The following is a 13,666-nucleotide window of genomic DNA, read 5'->3' as shown; positions in this document are numbered from 1 at the left end:
ACTGTGTGCTCCCCAATCACTCTGCAAGTAAGAAAATAAAAGAAAAAAGGTAAAGCTATCCTTGTAACAGGCCATGGAGGCCTATAGGGTTGTGAGACATCGAGGCTTACACATTTTCTAGACAGTCAGCCAGCAGAAGGCGGTGAGGTCACCCGTACGTGCTGGTCGCCCATTACCCCCAGGAAGATTCGTGGTACACACTTCTGAGTCAACCACAGAGTGGAAGCATTAGGTCAATTGAAAAATCCAATGACCTCCTCTGGAATTGAACCCACAACCTTCTAGCTTGTAGCATAGTGCCTCAATGAACTACGCTACCGCATGCCCATGTCAGTCTGCAGTTATTTCCATAGTCACTTCAGACAGCATTGAGTGTGGGAACTGTAACTTAAGGAATATTTTCGAAGTTGATAAACTCTTGAATATTAATGGAAGACTAATTATATGGAACTAACATCATGGAGTTGAGCCCTTCTTGAGAAGCTGCCAATTGTGCAGCTTCTCAAGAACTTCCCAGCATTTTATGGATCCCAAAGGTTCATTACCATATACACAGTAGCCCTCCACTGGTCCCTGTCCTCTGCTAGATCTATCCAGTCCATAGGCCCTTTGTGACATTCCATAATAAGCTTATTTTTTTATGATTTTCATTTCGTGCATCCTGCTGTGTTACAATACATACAACTTATTTATTAGACCGTCACAACGCAACAATTAATTGTTTTGTTGTGACGGTCTAATAAATAAGTTGTATTATTTTTTATGGCAAGGAATTGTTAGCCTCATGCCCAACAGAGGACCACCCCTTGTCAGCTGTTCATGACTGCTTATTCAGTATATTCGCAGCTACTCTGCATATCTGGAGGCCATCTCCTCCATCTGCAACCTGAGGTCACACCGTGCTGTTGTGACAAGGGACCCACCTAAAATGGCTAATTTTATGGAAATCCAAAGTAAATTAACTTATAATGATAGACTCACATAAAAATTGTAAGAAGGCCTTATGACTCATGAGCTATCTAATAAAAGTATCCAGTGTTATCAGATGTTTATCTTCTGTATTTTAAAAGTAGTAAGTTCCCTGTCATATATTGTCTGTCCCTGTAAATAAAACACTGTTGACATTATGTAAGGGTTAAAGTCTTTTAAGTGTTAGGTAATGATGTTACATGACAAAATTATGAGGAATACTGCTGGTGACGCAGTATTATTTTATGACTCCCATGACATTAATATTGTATTATGATCCATGGTATGTGCACAGTCCCTTGATCACAGAAGTACAAAGTCCTCACATTTGAGTAACAAGATGAATTGTGTAAATAATTTAAATATGTCTCTAACCATCAGTGGATGTGGTAACTTGCAGTGTACTACCCTTTCTATTTTATACATGCAGCTCAGCAGTACTTGTTCATTCTCAAAAGAAGTGCTTGAAATCATTTTCTGGAAGTTATTTTAGATTGTCATAAAGACGCTGTTAATGTATTACTTTTTAAAATGAGAGTTTTTGCATGAAATGTTCAATTTTCATAGCATGAGAACATTTCAATGGGTAAAATCTGGCAGGTATCAATAATGTTCCAATACTGACATTTGGTTGTCTTGGAGAACTATATGGGAAAACTTGCGATGATACAAAATATCTTCATGTCTTCACAATTTTATGTACATAAAATTAATTAAATCTTCTTGGGCTGTTAGCCATGTTGGTTGGTTAAAAGCCATGCATGTTTCAGGGATGAACTCTGTTCCCAATACCAGGATCTAATATGACATTGGATCCAGACCTTCTCATGGATAGTGCGGGTTCATTTTAGGTGATAATGCATTTCTGAATATCTTGCATAATTCATAAATCATATGTTCAAGACAAGTTTTGAAATGCATACATGATTCTTGCCCATTTTTGGGGGATTCACTTTATTTGTAACTTTCTGCGTAAAGTGAGACTTTATTAATATTTTTTATATTGCACTATTTCAGATTCGCATAACTCAAATTCCCGTAAAGTGTCACACACTGTATATACCAGCCCATGGTCTGTGATCAAAACCAAGCATGTGTCAGTGTGTACCTGTTAGGTGTAGTCTTTGAGTGTAGTGTAAAAGGTAAAAGCTATCTCTGCAAAAGACCACGGAGGCCCATAGGGTTGTGAGAGGTCAAGGTTCCCACATTTTCTAGACCATCGGCTCACAGATGGCGGTGAGGTTGTCACCCTTACAAGTTGGTCATCTTTTACCCCCAGGAAGACTTCTGGTACCCTTTCCCATCTTACAGTCTTTGCTCACTCTTTTAATAATACACTATATTACACTGCTGTTGTTGCTGCTGCTACTGCTGCTGCCACCACCACTACTTCCTCCGTTATCTCCTTCATTTTTACTCCTTCTTCAGTGTCATGACTTCCACAGTTTTAAGGTTAGGCCATAAAAAAGAACTTGACATGCATGATGTCTTAGACCATAAAATTTGGCATATTGAGAATAGTTCGGAATAATTTATGAATGGAGTGGTAAATGTTTATTTGTATAGTTTAACACCGCTCTTTTCCAACCCGCCTTTGCTTGTTTCGGCGCAGTCGGAATGGTGCTATCCCTGCTACACCTGTTTCTACCTTAGGACAGTGTATGATGGCTACTGGAAGTTGTCCTCACAGATCAAACTAAGGAAGATCGGTATAGGTACGGGAAACTAGCTGGGTCGGTTTGCATGAGTCTCAGGGTAGCGATGCCGAAGAAAGCGTTTTTCTGAGAGTTGAGCCAATTGACGTTTATTCACCTGCTAATTCACCACACTGTTAAATTAATGTATTCTTAGCTTTAAGTTACAGCGTTACACTATCGGCTAGCTATGTCCGGGAGCGTGCAAGGGTCACGTCCGTTCAGTTCAGAATATTGTGAAAGTCTCCCTTTTTGTGGAATGGCTTGCACCCCCACGCCGGGAATTCGAAAGATGGTGTTGACATATACATTTTCATCCCCTCTTCCGTAGGAAGCTTGAACGAGGCAACCCAATCATACTGGCCCTCATTCACAGGCAATTGTAACAAGCTCTGACCTGTCCTTTTAGGCGCAACCGGTTCCTTGTACCCGAGCTAAATTTATGACTGATCGTTAATGTCGGAACTCCGGACTTCTTGTTTCTGCCAGAATCTAGAAATTTTCAACGTAAACACCGTATTGCACGTCCCAGACGATGAAATACGATATTATAGATCACGATACATTTCCAGTAATATCGAAACATAAGACTTTTGAAATTTAAATTACCGAGAATTAATTAGAAATAAATTTCATGGTCGTCCAAATAAATAAGGGCTCAGAATGATCAGCGTCAAGTTAGTATCCTGTTCCAGAAGAGAAGACTGGTTGAGACATCCATGTGATGAGTACATCAAGATTACAATTGCTGTTGTGCAGTAATCGGTGCAGTATTTGAGGTCAACATCAGTGCATTTTAAATGGTCATATCTTGTGTATCTCCATGTTGTTAGATATAACACTAAAAATATATCAGTAAATGTTCATATGTTTTGTGTTTCTTCCCTTTTTGCGATATAGCTGTAAAAAATAATAGTTTCAAAATACAGTTTCATATGATACAGGTATCTCAAGATAAATAATCCAATGATCCATAAATATTTATTTTATAAATTTTACAATATTAGTAAAAATTTAAATACATTGGAATACAGTGAGAATGGAAGCCAGTTCCTACGGTGTTTCATAAAATGTGTACGTTTCTATTTCCACTCATTGTCTGTCATACTAATATAAAGTTGGAATACCTGCAGAGTCTCAGAAATTGTGTTACTGGTGCACCTGGTTCAGTCACTCTGGTTTCATTGAAATCAAACTCTGATCAGCTACAGAGCATGTGTATACTACGAGGGGGACTGATAATTTTTGGCTTTATAAAGAACATATCGCCTCTGTCATGAGGGGCAAAGAGTAAGCCAGAAATAAGCTTCATTTAATTATTATCAACAGTAAATGGTTTCAGTGATCCTCATGTGTGTTCAGAAAGCCATTTTTAAAGTAAGCAACATTCTGAGAAACATCCCAAGAATTATCACTCATTTTACACTTGGCTGACTCACTTGTACAGATTTGAATACTTGTAAAGGTAAAGGTATAGATGTCCCTGTAACAGGCCATGGAGACCCATAGGGTTGTGAGACGTCAAGGCTTCTACATTTTCTAGACAGTAGGCTCACAGTCGGCAGTGAGGTTGTCAGCCTTACACGCCAGTTGCCCTTTACCCCCAGGAAGATTCATGGTACTTATTTCTGTTAGAGGCTGAGTTGACTCCTGGGCCATAGTGTGGCTGGAAGGATTAGGTCATGCACATGTGTATTAGTCGATGCAGAGATACAAGAAAGCAGTAGTAGCTGTAGCAAAGACAGTGTAACGTGCTGGATTTTGAGATTCTCACAGTTATGGCTATGAAAAATGAGGCCTTCTATGTTATAATGCCATGTATTTTAGTAGAAATCTACTGATATTTTATAGGAACTGCCTTCTTGTTACTGGTTTCTTGCATTCCTTACTCCTCCACACTGAAGATAAGGTGGTACTTCTCTCCAGAATGTAGGAGGACTTCTACAAAATCACACAGTGTTACAATACGCAAGATCACTCTCTTCATAGTATAACATATGTACTTTCTCTCAGTAGTTGGTAATCATTGTAAATTCAGATCTGTTATATTGGTTGTTACAGATACAATGATGTGCCTTTGATATATGACAAGGCCATATACGAGCAGCTGCGTGATGCAGATATTGATCACCTGCTAGCACAGCACATTGCACATCTGTTTATACGTGACTCTGTTTCTCTATTCAGTGAGAAGGTGAACCAGGATGACGAACAGGACACAGACCATTTTGAGGTATGTCTAAATAGACTTGATATTGTAGGTATTTAAGTCATACAAGCATGAAGAGTTTATGCATGACTAACCACATAAATATTTTCATATGTTTGAGAACTTTGTGGCTTAGAGGAGAGGGGCTAGAATATCATGCCATAAATTTCTCACAGCATCCAGTATAGATATTTTGAGCGCCTTTCCCATCCTTTGTCTCAGACAAAATACAAATGTGAATATGGGAATGCAGTGTCTCTCTCTGTTTGAGGATTCTTGTTATGCTTTTACTGTTGCATTTTGTTATCACCATCATTCTCTTTGTCAGCAAAGTCTCTAACCCACGTTTCATCAATAGTGACAAGTTCATACAAGAATGCTTGACCTTCAATGTCGAATCTTTGTTTCAGCAAGGTTGCAATGTCGAGGCGTTTCTGCTTCTTTTCAGCAGTCAAGCAGTGAGGGATCCATAGCACAGAAATCTTTCTCTTCTTAAAATCATTTGTCAGAATTTGGAATATTGACGTTGGTGGAATCCCCGTTGTTTCAGAAAGTTCCTCACATGTCGCACGACGATCTTCAAGAGCATCTGACACACGTTTCACACTTCGTTCATCTGTTAATGATCTCGGCCTTCCTGGCCTTGGATCATCGTTTATGCTCACACGACCGCCTCGAAAAAAGCTAGCCCAGTGAGAAACTGTACTACAGTCCACTGTTAACTCGCCACAAACTTCACTTAAAGCACTGTGGATTTCTGTCGGGGTTTTTCCACGTAAAGTTTCGATCTTAATGTACGACCTTTGATCTTCAATAGTCACAGTACCTGAGAACCGTGCAGGCTCCATTTCTAACTCACGTTATTTAAGAACAGAGTACATTATAAATGAAACAAAATAATGCGCTTCTTTCTCAAGTCCTGAACTGTAACTGACGTGAGGCTCACTGTTGTTATATCATCTAATCTGCAGTGTTGCCAACCTGTGCATTATTTATAAATGACCCACGTATTTTTCATGTCAGGTAATGTCACGATAGCTACGTTCTGAGAGGCGATGCCTTGAATTCTGGTAGCTAACCTGAAGATGAAGTTAGCATGTTCGTATGGTTGCATCCAAACAAAGTTGTAAGCCACACTATGGGCTCTGTATGTGCAAAAGTATATTTATATTCAGAAATGGTTTCAGGTGCAGTAGAACCCCTATTTAATGTTCTCATTTTTAGGTCTTTCATCTTCAGTTTGACAGATACTTAATTGGATAGACAAATTAAGTTGGACCTTCAACTAATTAGCCAGCATTTCGGAAATATGTTCATTTTCTTTGACGTTTAGTAAGTGTCTCAATGCCACACAGTTTATTGAACATCATAAATTACATACATAACGTTTTTCCATTATTGATTTTCAGAAACATTTGACTGTTCTCTCCATGAAGTATTTTGTATTGATCTTAGTCTTTTTGCATAGCATTGTCCTTTTCTGTAATTTATAATTTTCCTTTGTCATGTACAAAATAAAATTTAATTTTAAATTAAACTGACCTTCATAAATCCCAGGTGCCAGGTTACCTAAAATTTTCATGATGGCATGCAGAACTTTCTTCCTAATATATTTATACTAGTGCATGACCTGTCAAAGGTGATGGACTTCTTCTATTCTGTATCCCTTTTGCAACCATGTCCTTCCTTTCTCCCTTGCTTTCCCATCAGTTTCATTTGTCTGTCCTGTTGCTATTGCTGTCTCCCCCCTTACTTCATCTCCTTTATCTCCCATATCCTCCTTGATATGTCATGTTGGGCCTTCCCTGACCATGAAAGGACTAGTTGCTCTGTTGTCCTTTGGTTAACAAGAATTAGTAAATTTCTCACCTGAGATGCAATATTTTTTTGTTTATCCTAGCTGCTAGATTTATGAGAGTTTTGTGCAGGCCTTGTCATACATATATTTTTTATTTTATGTAATAGATATTTATATCGTCTTACAGAACATTCAGTCAACTAATTGGCAGACAATGAGGTTCAAGCCTCCACCTCCCAATTCTCCTATTGGTTGGAGGGTGGAATTCCGACCTTGTGAAGTCCAGATCACAGACTTTGAAAATGCAGCTATCGTGTGCTTTGTTGTGCTTCTCACCAGGGTGATCCTGTCATATCAACTTAACTTCATCATACCTATCAGCAAGGTTAGACTTGGTTCTGTTGTATGTACTGAAATGTATGAAACCCACTAATATTAAGATTGTATTATTCCTTTGAGAACTGTGTTTTCACATACATTTTGAAAAATGAATTGGTGAAGAATGTGTATGAATTTTGATCACATTCACAAGTAACAGCTCTCAAACTCTGGGGCTGATGTCTGTGAAAAGGAAGCCATTTTTATTTAGTCCAGTTTCATTAATTTTAAGGATTATTTTGATACATTTTACTTTGTTGATAAAGTATTATTACATTCAGTCATATAATTTATGCGCCCCTATATTTAATCAAGAAATTCCATGAAAAAATCAAGTACCACATTTTTTTATATATGACATTTTTAATGTATTTGTCAACATTACAGTTCTATAATAAACAAATCAGTATTACTATATTAGTATTCGTTTATTGTGAGGAGATATTGCTACGTGTTTCGACCTTACTGTGTCATCATCAGGCAATCAGTACATGAATATGTCACTTGTTATTGGATTATTTGCCAATATGGGACACTTGCAGAATGTTACTACAAGTAACTACAGTGCTGTCACTAATTCATGCACTCCACAGTTCACTACAGCACACACTTAAATCTTCGCAACCAGCTGTATCTTCACCGGTCTTGTCTGGCAACGGCTTCCCCTTCCTCTGGGTTTCCAAACTGTCCCAGTGCCTCAGCTACCAGCTTCTAACATCAACTCACAAGGACTGAACTGTAGCAGTCTTCTAACTAACTCGCTCACTTGCCAACCAACCGACTCCACTCCCACACCTGTGGCCATCTCATGCCAACCTCCTACTCTTCTCACTGCCATCTCGAGACTCTTCTAATGACGGTTGGCCCTCATTATATCGCCTCGGCACAGACGGCACAGAGAAGCAACAGCTGCTCTATTGTTGTGTACGTGTCTGTTGCAGCCATCACCTACCAGCGGCCATTGTTTACAGAGCCGTTACTTAGCATCAGCTATTTTATAGCTGCTTATTTCACAGTCTTTGCCTAGCAACAGGTCTGCATGCCACAATATTGAGCTGAATTACAGAGCTTCTCTTCTTGCGACTTCTTATAAGCACTTTGTGCTTCACCTGGTTTGGGTCCAAGTACTATCCTTGGAATAGCAGTAATGTTTACCACTTGCAGGTTGATGAAAATATGAAGCGTGCTCAAAAACGAGATGCGCTTCGTCAGGAGGAATTCTACTTCCGCAAAGATATCACAACCTGTGTCTCTCCACCTGCTGCAACATCTTGCTGCCAGACTAGTGATTGCTGTGATGTCTATACTCCTATGACCATTGACCAGATCATCAATGGCAAGGTAACTCGCTCTCTATTCTATAGCTTTTGTACGCCAGCTACTGTGGGAATGAAAGTGTGTCGTTGTCATTGACATATGCCTTCGTGACACTGTTAGAAAGTTACTGCATTCTGTTTTCCACACACTTCCAGTATTCATACATCAATGTAATATTCAAACATACACGCACAGGACTTGTCTTCTGTAAGGTTGTGTACACAAGGTGTGACATGCACAGAGTAGATGGGCTTTATGTACAGTAGAAAGTGAAGTCATGCTGAGTGGAACTGAGAAGTGCACTAATATTATCAGATATGTAGGTCTTAACAAGGGACCCAAGTAACTTTAAAAATGTACTATTTTCTGCTACAGTAGTGCTGCCAACTTTAGAAGTTTATTTGTAAAACAGGACCCAAAGCATAACAATAGAATACCTCGAACAAGAAGTCTACAAGGTTAGGTTCTTGGTTTTGTATAAAAAATAGCGGTATAAATATGATGATAAGAGAAGAGATGTTACAGATTTGAGATTATGACAGTGGTGATCATGATGAATACTGTTTTCTGGGATGTAGATGGCTCCAGTTTGCAGCTCCTGCCCTCTTTTATCCACTCTCCATGACTGCTGTCTGGGGATGGTAGCTGCATTTATTCTTAGTTCACTTGTTGCATTCACGGTGCTGCACAGCTGGAATAGGGTGTCCAAGCTTATCTGTCAGCAAGAAAAGGCTGAATCTCCAGAACAAATATTTAATAACAGTTAAACCAAAATTCATGACTTACAATAACAGCAAGAGTATAAAAAGTAGGCCTCAAACAATTACTTCAGTACTTCAAATATGCCTTTGAAACCAAATGGTCCAAGAAAAAAAAAAAAAAGTACATAAAGTATCCACATGGAGTCGTCTACCTACCCTAGACCTAGAAAATGACCAAAACTCGTGTAACATTGCAAGTCAACTCTGATTGCAATATTACCCCATTTTCTGGTCAAACAGCATGGGGCAGTAACAAGCCCAAACAAATAATAATATAATAACCAAACAAAAATTCTTGTTACAACATGCCAAAGTCAACAAATTTAGATTCTTTTGCAATGAGGAGACCCCATGCCCTCTGTGGCTGGAGCGAAGAGTCTAAACGCAATTCGAAAGACCAGTTGAAACAGAATTTATCAGCCTAATTCTCCCAACTGTTGGTAAGCAAGCACTGCCCTCATATCACTGCCCACACTGACAGAAGCCTTTCTTTTCTAAACAAGGGAGGAAAGAGGAAATCACATGGTACATGGAATGATGGCATAACGGTAACCGAGTCACAGCATGGATGCTAAGGGGGGGAGGGAGGATACTGGGCAATAAGGGGCAACTCCTAAGCCGTCTGAATAGAAAATATGGCTCAATATGTTTGTAGTGCTGGGCAGTTGCTCTTACGTTCCATATACAGATAACAGATAATGGCTGCACACAACACATTAAAGGAATCACCCAGCACTACAAGCATACAACACATGGGTGCATAAATAAGAGTTTACTTTGGAATCGTATTCATTGACGGAAGCACAGCAATTTTTTTAAACACCTGATAATGACTGTATTTATCAAAGCATGTAGTTCACCAGTGATATGAAAAATAATTTTAAAATTAAAAAACTTGAATTTTAAGATTTTAACACAAGTTTGCATGTGAGACGGTGACTGAGAAATGAAAATAGACTGTTGTTCCTGTAGCAGTCGTCACCACTGTTTATAAAGGAAGCCTTTCTAGTGTGTTGCTTGCATGGTACAAGTTGTTGTTGTTTCAGACAGATGAATTTCCTGGACTTATTCCACTGATCAACAGTTACCTTAGTGGGATGGATGTTGATGCGGACACACATTGCACCATCCAGCAGTATTTGAAATTGATCCAGCGAAGAGCATCTGGTGACTTGCAGACCACAGCGAGGTGGATGAGGCAGTTTGTCCAGTCACACCCAGACTACAGGTAGGCACATTGCATATGTTATTTTTGACTGGGACACCAGCTATACTGAGACTTTTTTTTTGTTTTTGTTTTTACTCAGTCGCCCCCTCCAAGGCAAATACCAGGATAGTGCTTCCATTAGGTTATCTCTACTTCCTTCCAGATCCTTTCTGATTAATTACTCATCAGTCATCCTACCATTTGATACTATATAAACTAGATGCTGATAGAATTGTAAAATAAAACACAAAAAAAGATGTGCTTCTTATTGTGTCTTAGATCATTAATGACATATTATTCATGGTATAGTGAAATTGCTGTTTCAGATATTTGAAAGAACAGTTCAGATTTATCTGATTTGGTTTAAAATTAGAAGGAAACATTCATTATTTTTCAACCCATAAACATGAATAAGAATTAATGATTGTCAGTACAAGTTTCACTTGTCTGGAACATGTTGATCGATTTTGCTTCAGGTTGTGACTTACCACAAGAACAGCTTGCCCAGAATAAGAATAATTGGTGCTAAGACCCTGCAGATAATTGCTCATATAGAGGGCATAGCTTTATTTTCCTGAAAATACTACCTATGCAGTTTTATTTAGGGGGATGGTTTACATAAAGTACTGAAATTTAATTGCAGTTGTCAGAGTCTGTCAGAACATTCTCATATGTACTGCATTTGTGAGAAAGTGTAAACTATATAAATTTTCTCTGTTGTACTTTTAAATCGGTGATGAATGTTAAATGCAACTTTATTCAGATGTGCCCAGCAAGACAGATAAAGTGAAAGTGTGAGAATTGCAATAAGTTATGACTGCAGCAAATTCTTGGTAGCATGCTGCTTGAAACTTCGTAGTACTGTTGTGATTACTTCCTTTGATTTTCCACATTTTAATCTCTACAGTTTAGTATACGAAGTATGTAAATTTTGTCCACTCACGTATCTCTTTGCATTTTCAGACATGATTCTGTGGTGAGCGAACGTATAAACTATGACCTGTTGACCCAGATTCATGGGATACAAACTGGTGAAATTCCTTGCCCAGATTTATTGGGCACGTGTTTACAATCAAAGACTCAGGAATCCATTCCCGCAGCAGTTGAGAAGGCAGAGGCAATAAATGGCGAGTGTTGTTGAACTTATGTACTGGTTGGTAACCTTTAAACGTAGGTGATCAGTGGCTGAAGCCATGAGGTACTTAGGAAGAAATAATGAACGGTGATGTTCAGTGATTTAGCTCTTATCCCACCTGTATATATTGTAGAAACAGTTCTCTGTAGAACTGAAGGTAAGGCTGTGTCTACACCAATAATGGTTAAACGATTACTTGAAAAACGGGGGTTTCAAAAATCTGTCCACCATGCAGTTCTTTCCATGGATCTGTATGGAGTGAAGGGCTAAGTAATCCAATACAAACTACAGTTTTAAGCACAAATATTTATTATGGAAACTTAATTTCTATTCTGATATCCTTGCATATTGAATAAACATGTTATAAAACATAAAAAATCTGTAAGTTCTTCTTCTCCAACTCTTCTTGTAATTTAAATTATGCATACATAACCAGGTGTATAGTGTAATTGTAAAGAGGCTGTTATATCCTGTCATCTACTACCTGGATACATGCCACTAAGAATCACAGCATTCTGTACCAAAGAAACCTTATTAATTTGCCTTGCAGGGGACCAAATATTATTAATTTGGAGTGAAATGACTGTAATTATTTAATATTTGCTGTGTATATTGTAATTCATGATCATGATTTCACTACTATATGGGGCTAGTTATGGACATTGTTACTGAAGTAAACAAGAGATGAAGGCACATGATGGCTCCTCCTATGAACGTTACGAACGTGGCAGTTGAGCTGGCTGTGTGCTCAGTGTTGGTTGCTTACACATTGGTTAGCACAAGATGGAGTTCAGAAAACCACTATGAAACTAGTAATGAATTGTATTTGTATTCTATTATCACTAGAGGTTTCTGTTCTATAAAAAGCTCTAATTAACCACGTTTCACCCTTGTGTAACTTAGAATCACAAACTAATAGCACCTTTAATAGTCTATCTTATAAATTATATAGATGTGTCTTCAGTGATTGGGATTGTCACCAAGTTCGTATTAGGTGGTACTTCGTGAGTCATGAAAAAACAAAATATTGGTTTTGTTGTATGAGTGCAACATTTTGTTATCTGTACAGTTCCATGGAAAGTACTGTACAAATGTGAAGCCTTTAGATAACATACATTTGCATGCAGAATACTATTTGTGGTGTGCAGATGATGGATACTTCCTTAAAGTGTTAAATTTGTATTCATATCAAATTGGTTAATATTGAGAAATGACAGTATTGTTTTTTGACATAACAGAAGCATATCCTACCCACATAAAGCATTCCATGAAACTACTGAAAGTATTATTTTGCCAAGTTAGCAGTGTTATCTCCAACTTTGTAGGAGGATAAGGGTACTAACTGTATTCCACACATCATCTGAAGCATCTCGCCATGAAAGCCCTCAGGTAGGAATGTGGGTAATACTTCATGCAGAATGATTTTACATCAGTAAAAATGTTTGTTTGTGTAGTGGCTGAGAAAGGATGTTTATCTAAGTAAGAGTCTTGGAAAAACAGTAACAATGGCTGATGCTATACGTCAGCCGCATTTATACTTTCAGTAAATGAAACCTCAGGAAATCTGCAAATACTGGTAGCAAACTGGTATATAAACATAATTGATTTGAATACTGAATTCTGAATTTAGAATTCAGAAGTAACCTGTGATAACAGATATTAATCTTAAATGTGGAAAGAGTATGTGAGGAGGTTGTTGGAGTATAGTGTTGGTGATTAAATTATAGGAAGACACTGCAGCCTATAGGTACTATAGGATTCTGACGATGGTGTATAACACACAGAGATATTGAGTTTTCGGACTTTATCCATCGTCCTGGTTTTTAAGATAACTAAGAAGACCATGAGAGCTAATAAGAAAAATATACATAACAAGTTGTTCCAAACACGTACAAGCGTGGAACCAGGATAGATAGAGCCGTAAAAATTTGTCACGAAACCAAACTAATAACCAGATCCATGACCCCATGGCATGGAATAGAAAGGAGAACTAGTAAAAAAACTAATAGTGTCTAACTAGCGTCAACAATGGGTGATAAATCACGTCTATCTAATTTAGAACCTAATAGAAATCAATAAAAATATATATCACATCATACAGATCTTTTATGTGAATTGGTGACTTCATTGCTGATAATGGGGATCCAAATGGGAGAAAAGTCCTAATTGCGTTGGCCGAGCATGCCATATGGGCTGCT

General features: G+C 38.2%; 1 protein-coding gene across 3 annotated transcripts in view; it reads left to right on the top strand.

Moving 5' to 3' along the window:
- LOC111874447 (glutamate--cysteine ligase) overlaps positions 1-13,291 on the top strand; it is a 30,922-nt gene extending 17,631 nt beyond the window's left edge. Inside the window, exons 7-11 of one of the 3 annotated variants that reach the window (XM_023869961.2) lie at positions 4,725-4,896; positions 6,858-7,055; positions 8,213-8,389; positions 10,173-10,354; positions 11,297-13,291. In XM_023869961.2, the coding sequence (XP_023725729.1) occupies positions 4,725-4,896; positions 6,858-7,055; positions 8,213-8,389; positions 10,173-10,354; positions 11,297-11,474 (907 nt within the window). In that variant the 3' untranslated portion in view covers positions 11,475-13,291. Of the gene's footprint in view, positions 1-4,724; positions 4,897-6,857; positions 7,056-8,212; positions 8,390-10,160; positions 10,355-11,296 lie in introns of those variants that run through there. The other 2 variants (XM_023869960.2, XM_023869962.2) reach the window with 2 other exon arrangements.
- Positions 13,292-13,666: the final 375 nt, after the last annotated feature.

This window comes from Cryptotermes secundus, unplaced genomic scaffold, assembly GCF_002891405.2.
Source record: "Cryptotermes secundus unplaced genomic scaffold, Csec_1.0 scaffold382, whole genome shotgun sequence".
NCBI classification, from domain to species: domain Eukaryota; kingdom Metazoa; phylum Arthropoda; class Insecta; order Blattodea; family Kalotermitidae; genus Cryptotermes; species Cryptotermes secundus.
This window is presented reverse-complemented; position numbering and strand designations above follow the sequence as displayed.